At 44.1% G+C, this 11424-nt stretch overlaps 1 protein-coding gene across 3 annotated transcripts in view; it reads right to left on the bottom strand.

The window, feature by feature from the left end:
* Arhgef28 (Rho guanine nucleotide exchange factor 28) overlaps positions 1 to 11424 on the bottom strand; it is a 295501-nt gene that overhangs the window by 64173 nt on the left and 219904 nt on the right. For all 3 annotated transcript variants that reach the window (XM_005356442.3, XM_026783747.1, XM_026783748.1), the window contains 6 exons: positions 10674 to 10729; positions 9685 to 9733; positions 7747 to 7891; positions 7535 to 7662; positions 5825 to 5965; positions 2440 to 2687 (listed from right to left, as the gene is read on the bottom strand). In XM_005356442.3, coding sequence (XP_005356499.2) covers positions 2440 to 2687; positions 5825 to 5965; positions 7535 to 7662; positions 7747 to 7891; positions 9685 to 9733; positions 10674 to 10729 — 767 coding nt within the window. The remainder of the gene's footprint in view (positions 1 to 2439; positions 2688 to 5824; positions 5966 to 7534; positions 7663 to 7746; positions 7892 to 9684; positions 9734 to 10673; positions 10730 to 11424) is intronic.

Here is an 11424-nt window from a genome sequence, read left to right as displayed (position 1 = left end):
GTCCTGACTGTGGTGTGAGAAGAACATTGTCTTGACGGTGTGGACATCAGTGTCCTGACTGTGGTGTGTGAAGAACATTGTCTTCATAGTGTGGACATCAGTGTCCTGATTGTGGTGTGATAGCTTGGGAAGATGTTATAGCTGGAGGAGGGATAATGCAAACAATTATAATTTTATGTAGCAAATCCCAGATCTTAGCCCGCTCCTATGGTAACCACTGAGAGACAAAATGCTGAGCTTCATTTTCAACAACTTTCAGGTAAACCTTATGTCCCTGAAGTTAAAACAACAATCACAACAAAAACGATTTGTTTGTGCCCTAGCAACAATTTCCACTGACAGTGAGTTCCTGCTGACTGTGTACTATCTCACTCCACCCTGCCTTCTGAAGCACACGTCTGGTTAGACCCCAGGATGTACAGCCTTCCTACACCCTAAACACTGTCTCCTCCATTGTTCCTATAAGGCACAGTCCCTAAAACATCCTCTAAGGACAGTACTAACTGATTATGCAGGAACTCTGGCCACACATCATACATGCCAACAAGGAGCAGGAACACAGGCCCAGGCTTCTCTCACACTCCTTTTCCCGAAAGAGAAATCTAGACTCTAACCGTTAGGCCTCTAGGTAAGTCCATGTCAGGTGATGACAAGGATACAATTTTGGCCCCTGCTTTATCCACACAAATTAAATAAATACAGAACCAATAAAAACACATGTTGTCATTAAATATGAAAAAAGAACAAAACTGATGCCAAGGATTAGAGTTTAAAAAGAGTAAAATCATGATTATTTATAAATGAAAGAGAAACTCAGGCAATTTCAAATGACAGAATTATAAAGCTTCTAGTTCAGTTTTGAATGCTCTCTCTATTCTGACATTTTTATTTCAATTGAGTCGCAAAGTCCTTTATGTCATCCTATCTGGATGGATCACGTGAGATCACAGAGCCAAAACAGTCTCAGGGGATAAGCAACAAAGCAGATTCCTCTTTGGTTAAAAGAAAAGCTTTTACAAATACAGACTCTTATATTGTCAGACATGTAGAGTAGCTACTACAGGGTGTGCATCTAAAAATACTGCATTTAATCATATCTAAACCATCAGGAAATCCAATTCCTCTTTTACATACAGACCAACAGCTTATCTCCATGGCTACCTAGGATAGAGTGAGAGCATTTAAAGAACTGAAATCCTTAGAGAAGGTGGCATTACCCAGAAAAGGCCATGCTAAGGCAACAGAGGAGAAATCTAGGCACTTCCCCAAGTGCCACAGGCCAAACCTGGCGGCCCACTATATTCCTTCCTGGTTTGTCCGAGTCAATTATTCAATAAATAAATACTCCAAGCCCAAGGATCCCCTATAGGTGTTAGACTATGGCAATAAACAAATGAAAAGATTCCCCCGCCCTGGCTGGGATTCACAATTGTGACAGCAAAGGCTTTCCTGCCCTTTGCTAAAATTCTTGGCTCATCTTGATGATAGAGTGGATTTTGACCTCTGTCCCAGGTACATCACCTGTGAGATGTGTGAAGGCTAGAGAAAGTCATTGCCCTAGTGTTTACATCTATATCTATACAGTGGGAAAATGGCACCCGCCTCACAAAGCTATGACAATTAAACAAGACACACGGGGAACATAGTTTCTTCCATGTAAAAATGCTACTTCACTCTGGGTGAGCATGCTTTTCACAAGAACCCCTTCAGAAAGAGCCAAGACCGTTGTGAAATTCTGCTGCTGTTATTGTATTCGCCAACTGCACAGCCTATTCTCAGCGATGTCCCCAAAATCCCAAATCCCTGAAGTGAGATTTATTTATCTTGTCTTCTAGGCTAACTATAAAACATTTATATCCTTCTTCCTAGGGTGAGCCAGAACTTGACTTGAAGCCACACTGGAGGACCTATGCTCTAAGAAGCCCCCTCTCCCATCAAAAAGTCCATGAGATTCAGTTATGGCTATGCAATCTGCTGGAGACAATAGAATAACCCAAGCCACGTAGAAGAGGTAGTCATTGGTGGTCAGGAGCTACCTAACATCTGTTACACAGCCAGGATCAACCAACACCCAATAAAAGAAAACCCATGGCCCCCACATAGGAAAAACTATAAAGAAATCAGTTTCATTATTCCAAGGATTTTTAATCAATAAAGAGTCTGCAAACCAAAGCTGGACAGAAGGGTTAGTGATTAAGAGCACTTGTTTCTCTTGCTGGAAACCTCAGTCACCCACGCGGTAGCTCACAACCATCTGTAACTCCAGTGTCAGGAATCGACACCGTATTGTGACTTCTGTGGGCACCTGGCAAGCACATAGTGCACAGATATACATGCAGACAAAGCACTCAGACATATAAAATAAAAAAAAAAAATCTAAGGGGAGGGGTGTTCCTGCAAACATTAGGATTCTGAGACCAGCTTTGACACCCTTCTTACCTGCTGTACCAGAATATCTCCAATTCGGTTGATCACAAAATTCCTGTCGTTACCCATGCAGGATTCCTGCCTGCGTTCCTTCATGCTGAAGAAGAAATGCCTATGGGTTTCCAGCAACTCATCTAAGCAGGGGAAGATCTTGTCCACTGTGCTGTGGTCCAGCTGCAGCTCCTCCTTCATGCCCTTCCTGAAGACCTCAGACATGATGAGCAGTGTCTGCATGTGGTGCACCTCCGTCTGCATCAGCTCTGAAACGTGAGCACATGCATGACCCAACTGAGCTGTGTAAAATGTCTGCCAGACATGCAGCCTTTCCTACACTCCTGTGAACACTCAAGAATAGATATTTCAAAGAAAAGAATTCAGAATCACAGATCTTATTTGCCGACACCCTTCAAGTCACGTTTTACAGACAAGACAGACAGATGGACATACTAAATAGTAATGAGCATCTAATCATCTTTCTGTCATTTCATAATATCTTTTATTAACTCTCTTGACGAATGCTAGTAACTTCCTTCATATGCAAATTCAGGTTTTGATCATGCACTGAGTTAGAGAGACATACATAATATCAGTTAAAATAAAAATAATTCCATCAAATTTTTCTCTGTAACAAGCAAACAAACAAAAAGCCCCATATATGTCTCTTGCAACGCAATTCTACATTACACTAATAAAAATGAAGGAATGTTTAAGACTATCAGGACCATTTTTCCCCAAATAAAAGTCAGTGACGATTAAAATCTTATTTACACTACAAATATTAATTGTCCAGATATTAGAAGAGGACCCACAAATGAAAGCCAAGTAAAGCAGCTAAGGGTCAAATGTTTTCAACAGCTTCAACTCCCATACCAATGCTCTATAAGATATAACAGCTTGTTGAAAAAAAGTCTTTCTTTGTTTTTTGTGTTGAGTGCATGCATAATTAAATAGTTGAAATGAAATAACTTGGTGAAATAAACTCAATGTAATAAAGTTTCCCAAGGCTTTATGATAGTAGATTCTTTCTGTCACTAAATCATTTTTCAAAATTCATTTTTTTCCAGAGGAAAATGATAATTATATATGTATAAAAGATAGAATTTAGATTATATATCATATATAATATCATGTGCATTTATGAAAAGTCTTCTAACTAAATGTCTTCAATAATTCAAAAATAGGCAAAGCAATTTAGTAGATAAAACTTCAAAAACAAACAAATGATCACTAAGTATCCAAAAAGATGCTCAACAGGGGTGGGGATAAACTTTAGTGGTAGAATCCTTGTCTCTAAGGCAAAAAGCTTTGTGTGAGATTATTATTCCCTTCCTCACCCCCGCCCCCACCCCACCCTCATCGCAGCCCTCACCCCCACCCCCACCCCAATCCTCATCATCCCCCAACCAAGTTCAATATCCTTAGTGGGGAAGTGCAAATCAAAACCAAAATAACACAGCATGTCACATATACTGAGCTAATTACAGGAAGAAAAGATAGAGAATAAACACATGTTGGCGAAGGTGAAGGTGGGGAGCGATTAGAACCACCTACACTGGCAAGGATGTAAGATGCTTCAGCTGCCTTAGTAACCAGCCTGCAATCACTAAGAAGTTAAAATGAAGTTACCATATGACTTTCAAGGAAAAAGAAAAGAAACAACATGAAATGCGCATCCATTAATGACCAGATAAACAAAATGGGATATTAGTTGACTTTAAAAAGCAATGAAGTACATACGATGATTCTTCAAACATCATATAAAGTAACAGGATACACACTCACACAAAGAGAAAGAGAGAGAGAGAGAGAGAGAGAGAGAGAGACAGACAGACAGACAGACAGACACACACACACACACACACACACACACACACACTGTGGAGGCAAAGGACAGAGAGTAGGTTAGCAGTTGCCCAAATCCAGAGGGAAAAAGAGAACTGAGAAGTGAGTTCTAACAGGTAGAAAGTTTCTTTTGGAAGTGATGCAAGTATCCTAGAATTGGAAGGCTTAATGGCTCCACAACTTTGGGGAATATACTGAGCCCCACCTGATTACATATGGGGTGTAATTTTATGGTATATAGATTATATCTCAACTTTTCAAATCCACTGTGAGAGAAAACAGTAACCCCCAACGTGTAGGAATATGAAAGCTCTGAACAAGCTCCCAACTACCCCATGTTTGGGGACAGACTCTAAAGTATCAGCCACGAAGGGGAAATAGGTCTAAATACAGCATCCTTCTTCATCAGAGGCACAAATCTCTTTCATTGAGACCCACAACTTCAAAGAATCCGTATTTCCTTCTGCATTGTTAGCGCCCCTTTGGCTTACCATATCAAAACATTTAATCCTTTAACTAATTTACTGGTTATGACTGAAGGCGTAGGAATACTATCCCCCCCTTGTATGTGTTGGGGGGTACTCTCCCTCCTCCTCTGTGTGTGGGGTGGTGGTAGGAGGGTGACACGGAGCACAAAATCCAGAGCATGCTAGGAAAGCACTGTGTCACTGAGCTACTCTCTGGCCCTTGTTCATTTCCCATTACTTTTGGGTTTGGGACAGAATGGTGCTAGGTAGCTAGGAGGTCTGAGATGCTCAATCCTGCCCAGTGCTGGGGTTATTGGCAGGAGCCACCATGCCAACTTTCTTCATCTTTAAAAGGAAAGCAATGAGGAACAGAAGGGAAAGGAAAGATTTTCCCTGCAGGTCAAACCTTTCTGACACCAGAGGCCACATGACCTGAGATAATGCACCTGTATGGTGACATTGAGCTTCAGAGTGTGTGAAGGTGACCCGAGACTGAAGAGACATGGCAGCACTCTTCATATTAAATAATATTACTGTCTAACAAACATTAAAAAGGATAGCATCATCCTGTTATCTTCCTGTGATGTGACTCCCAAGGCCCCTGGAAGGTTCCGAAGCCTACCCCTAGTACCTCCCGATCTTGGTGAAACTCTGCCCCCAACCTCCATCCCCCACCCCTACTGAAGATAAACAAGGCTCCTCCTAACAGAGGACAGGAAAACATAGGCCAAGGAGAATGAACACCCTGTCTCGGCTACAAAGTGAGGTGCCTTGTTGAGACTACTTTTTAGTACGTTCTTCACACTGTTTCTACTTGAGATTGCCTTCATCCCCAGAAGCACACCATGGTGACATCTCAGTGCAGCTGAGCTCGCTACTAAAGACTGCAGCACACAAATGCCGTCCTCACCCAGCCTCAGGCCCAAATGGGGAAACTGAGGCCCAGGTGAGCCACATAGTTTGTTTGAGACCATTTAGGTGGAAAATGACAAAACCAGCCTTGAACCCAGGTCTGGACAGTATCACAGTCCATGCTCTCTCCTCCAAACCCAGTACTTCTGCCCCCGAGGCATATTTAAAATGCTTACCAAAAATGACATCCTGCCTTTTGATGACGTCCTTCTCCTGCCTACTGCAAAAGGAAGGGTCCACCACAAGACTCCAAGACTCGGCTTCAAACTCCTGGGCATCACTGCTGAGGTCGCTCCACAGAGAAGAATCCACAACATCTAGAAAAGAAAAGCCCGAAGCACCATGTGCCATACGCCAATCACAAACAGATCGCCAAGAAGCAGGCTATCAGGCTCGAACCTGCTAGAAGCACAGGAAGGCCCCAGCGAGAAGCTACAGTGCAGGCAGGTGTGGAGCACCTGCAAACCAGGGGTGAAAGGGTCCAGCACAGCTGCCACGAGAGTGAAGAGCAGCATCTGACAGCAGCTGCAGGGAGGTGAGAAAAACTGGAGATGCCTTGGTTGGTGTGGGCCCACTCTGTTGGAGTCTGATTCAGTAACCTTCCCAGCCCATGCCCTGTTTACAGAGCCTTGACCTCACTGTTGCTTTTTGCCTGGGTTGTTTTACATGGTTTACTCATATCTGAATTTGAACGTGTCCACTCCATTTACCCTCGACTTGGCAAAATGCAAAACACAGTGGGAGGCTTAAGTCCTGCAGGTAAAAACTTTTCTAATAGAGCTAAACACATACACATGCACCGTTCAGGAAAAAAACCACACACATACACACAAGCACAAACACCTTTCAGGAAAAGAAACACACACATACACACACACAAACATCTTTCAGGAAAAGAAACACACACACACACAATGAACAAACACCGTTCAGGGAAACTAAAGCCTATTTGCCCTAAAGATGAGGTGACAACGCTTTAGGAAAACAGAGGAGAAACTGAGTCAATGCTGTCTACCCAGTTCTCCTCCTCCATGTGGCTTGCCCTCATTCATCGAGGCAACCTGAAAACAACAAACAGTCCCCCATCTTGAATTACATCCTATAAAACACTCTCCAAAATGCTTTATTTCCTAGAAGCAGCAGACAACAGGTGGGGCCCATGTCACAGTGGTCGGGGCAGGAGCTGTCTTAATTAAATACGTATTCAAGTGGGGGATTCACTCTCTCCATTCTCTCCGTTCTCCCAATGGTTGTGCCACGTTTCCCATGACCCCCACACAGCGCATCTCATTCTTTTCGTTACTTCTATCTCTTAGGAATGTGTCCATTTAAAAACTGCTTCTTAACTCCTCAGTCACTCTTGACTGCGTCCCTCAAGACTAAGTTATCATTAAAAAAACAGAAACAAAAAAACCTTTTATTGAATTTGGTCTTTGACAATTCCAACATTAAAGTACATCCTGAGTACTCTAACCTCTCCCCTCCGTCCTCCACACCCCCAACAAGTCACTTTCCTACATTCGGGTTTTCTTGAGACCCTTAAGAAAAGTAGGTTCTACTTCAGGCAGATACCATACAACTTCTACAGAGCAGCAGAGAACCGAGGAGATGATTCAGCAGATAAAGGGTTTGGTGTGCAGAACCCTTGCAAAAGCCAGGCAAGCAGGCTGTGGCCTCTGCAATCTTAGGACTCCACATATATGCTCTCTTATCCATACATGAGTATCCACACATATGGGACCAATATACATATACACATATGTGCATACCACACACAGAAACATGAGAAAAAGAACAAAATAACACACTCCATCTCATTTCTTGCACAAAATATTCCCTTCAGTAAATGCTCACAGAGACGGGAGTGCTCCGCCCCGTCTTCTCACCTTCCATCATGAAGGACTCTGTGGAGGGGGAAGAGCCCATGGACTGATACAGCTCATCAGAATGAGATCTGCTTCGCCAGCTGGTACTGTCCCCCTCTAACTCCAAAGATGTCACTGACCTCCTGAAGCTGGGAGACAGAAAGGGGGACACGAGTTAGCCCCCCGCAACCTTACCCTGGGCCATGAGAGCAAAGCAGGCCACTGAGCCTCACCTCTCCAAAGTGGTTCCCGGGACGCTTCTGGAGAGCGGGTGCACCTGCCCCGCAGCTTCCTTCCGTCCGGCTGGCAGTCCGATTGGCATAGAGGAGGACGGGTGCAAAGAGAGTCCCGGTTGTGGGGCGTCTCTGAGCGAGGAGCCTGGAATCACAGGGGACACCTCATGTGTGAAGGCAGCATTTACAAGGCAAGAAAGCCACAGGCGATCCAGACAGGGACACCCTCCAGCAGCCACTTCCCACGGGCCATGGCCCAGCCGGGAAACCGGTCTCTCTGACACTGCCTGGCACCTTTCACGTGTCCCTTCCTCCTCTCACCCTTCCAACACCCATGCTGCCGGCCTGCTTCCACACCTCCCCTGGGAGACTGTGGATGTCTGGGGCGACCCAAGCAAACAGATGAATGGAATGGGGAAGGACCAGCCGGCTTTCCCATAAACCACTGCTTGTGCTCTTCGAAGCCAGCTTTAAATAGACGCAAGGTGTCATTAGCTCTGTTGGCAAAATGCATACGGTGTGTGTAAACAAGCATGTGCACCCAGAGAGGGCAGCTCAAGGGAAAGGAATGATGCTGGACAGTCCACTCCTTAGGGAACAACACTCCCGGGCAAACAAAGCCCAAAGCCCAGCCATGTTGTTTTCTCTATACACTGAAAACAAGCGGGCATGGACACATTTATGTTTGGGAAGAACTGTAAATAACCCTGAGTGGGTATTTCAGACCCTTTGGGTTGTAGCTATTGAGTCCACACTCTGGAGCAAAGGGGAGAAGTGTTTACATAGATGCCAGGATGCAACAAGGAAATGTATACATCTCCGCTTTGGTCCCGTGAATTCCACAGGAAGAAGAGGAGCAGAAGACATTCAAATTTCCAAACTCTGAGCACCTTTTTAGTCACCCATTTAACTTCATGAAAATGAGAAGCACCTCAGAATTGATGGCAAGAGATTTTCTAAGGCCAAAGCAGGGGACCAAGTGACAAGAGAAGCTCAAACAAAGGTGCATAGCACCACACCCAAAGCACGTCACCATGACTTAGCACACCTATTGTCCCCACCAGAGTGGTTTCCAAAATGCCAGTCACAGTTTATTAAAGCACTGAAGTGAAAAGTGACCAGGCACTTAAAATTCCTGCCACTTATCACGCAAAGCAACCCAGGGAGAAGAAACAAATGCTTTCACGGGAAAGCAAATGTTTTTCAAACTGAGGCTCTGTCAGTGTGGCTGGCTCCTCGCTTGTAACACAAGGAAGTGTCCAAGGTTCCTGGTTGTTTTCAAGAGAAACTATTTAAATCTCAGTAGTGTATAATTAAAACAAGAACAGAGTCATCAGATTTGGAAATAGACAAATAAAACTTCAGCATGCTTTATAATTTCAGCATCACACTTAAGGTACTAAAAAGTCCACCGCCTCAAATGCAACTAAACCAAGCACGGGGTCTCCATAACACTGGACCACAGGGACCAATGAAAATAAAGAGATTCCAAAGCCAAAGACTTCTTTTCCACTAAACTGGGTGAGTCATAAGGAGGTTTAAGCATGTATTTCTACAGGTGAACATACGCTACTATTAGAAAAACATCAAACGTACATTCAATGCAATGTCTCTGCCTACCCCCAAAGTCATTAAATCAATAGGCTATATTCTAATAAACACCATTAGAATTGAGACCCGTCAGGTAACACTATTTCCATACAGTCCCTGTGATACACAGGCCACGCTCTACAGATGATGCAGAAACTCATAGGCTGACCAAAAAGTTTATATCCTTCTTGACTTCTTTACCCAGGTAAAAATTACACCATGCATATGTTATGAAGAAGAAACCACTGGACAAATGCGAAAACAAACGCAGGAGGTAGTTTTACGATGGAAAAAGTATGGTATGAGTTACATTTTTAAAAGTTCTTGTCATTTTCCCACATCACTTACTTCCAAGGATGGTTTGTGGTTTGTTCTTGTTGTATTTCTCTTGGAATTTCTAGTAAAAAAAAATATTAGAGACACATAAAATAAGATCAAAGCACCACTTGGCTACAAGAATGTGCACATGGTTACACAGCATAGGTTTCTTATCTACTCCATAGTTATTATCTTATTCATTTCAGGGAAGAATTCAAAGCAGAAAACAGTAAATGCAACAAAAGCAGAGTGTGGCGACCAGGCAATGTGCCAGGAAGAAGGAGGGATGAGCCTCATGAATACTCAGTGCTCAGAAGGCTCTAGACAACCAACGTCTACGGCTCATGCAGCCAGGCCGCGGAGAAAGAGGCCCTTCTACCCACACTGCCTTGCTTCTCTTGTGTCTTTCTACCTTGTCATACTCCTCTTTCCGGGGATAACCACCCCAAACTCTGGTGTCTCACCTTCTACAACAACCCTTAAGTGTATCAGTTAACACAGAGCTCCGTGACGACCACCCCACCAGCTCCACACTGCAGGAAGGTCCTGCTCAAATTCACACACACACCTCACGTTCAACGGTGGAGTGGCCACAGAGGACTGGATGTGTAACTGTCATCATCTTTATAACCTGGTCCCAAATATGCATCCTGGCTCCATGCCTCCAGCTCTCAGCCACAGCCGTGCTTCCAGGGAATGTGCTGGAAATACACATCCCCGGGACCCACTCAGGTTTACAGAAGCTGAGGTTTTTACAGCCTTTGGGGTGATTCTGATGACGCCTGCTTGAGAATATGACTCTAGACAGAAAGCCTAGCCTGCTCACCTCAAATAACACAAGCAGATCTTCTCTCTACTGGTAAACATGGACAGTTAATCAATAGTCACACACTCTAAGTATGTGTTACCACCATATGGTAAGTCCAATAGCCCTAAGAGTTCGGTGTCCAGCAGCAGACGACACAGGTAAGCAAGCTAGGCAACAGAACACACATATTCTGCAGGGACTGGGAAGTTACCTTGGTACATGGAGGCACAGCGTCTTTGCAGCCCTTGTGTGTGCTCGCCTTACAGTCTGAAATAGAAAACACGAACATTTCTATCTGACTTAAATGCATCTGAAGATAAGGTCACATCACACTTTATTAGTTATTATAAAAACGACACCAAGAAGGACACATATTTAAGACGTGAAATATTTAAATGATGCATAGCCCCACACAAGCATAAACACACGTGGGAACTTTGAGTCCCTTGAGGACAATCTGTCATCATCTGTAATGACCTTGTAAGTTAGAAAGCATACAGCTGTGTACCGAACCCCTCTGGATCTGCCTGATAGCTCACTTCCTATTGTATGCACTGTGTCCTGGGGGATTTCTGAGGCTTGACTGATAGCCTTCAACTCTAGCATCAGGCAAACTGTCTAGGGGGATGGAAAGAAAAGAGCTGGCAATAATGCTGACCGAGAAAAACAATGCATGTCAGCTTCAACTGGAAGAAATTTCTATAGAGACGGCTTAGAAGTCAAAGGTACACACTGCAGTTGCTAAGGACTGGAATTCAGTTCCCAGAACCTACGGCCAGTGATTCACAACCACCTGGAACTCCAGCCCCACTCTTCTGGCCTCGGCAGGCAGCTGCACTCACAAGCACACAGATCCTCACAACCCCTCACACACACACACACACACACACACACACATACACACACACACATACACATACACACACACAAACACACATACACACACACATGCACACACACAC

This window comes from Microtus ochrogaster, chromosome 19 (genome assembly GCF_000317375.1).
Source record: "Microtus ochrogaster isolate Prairie Vole_2 chromosome 19, MicOch1.0, whole genome shotgun sequence".
Taxonomy (NCBI): Eukaryota; Metazoa; Chordata; class Mammalia; order Rodentia; family Cricetidae; genus Microtus; species Microtus ochrogaster.
This window is presented reverse-complemented; position numbering and strand designations above follow the sequence as displayed.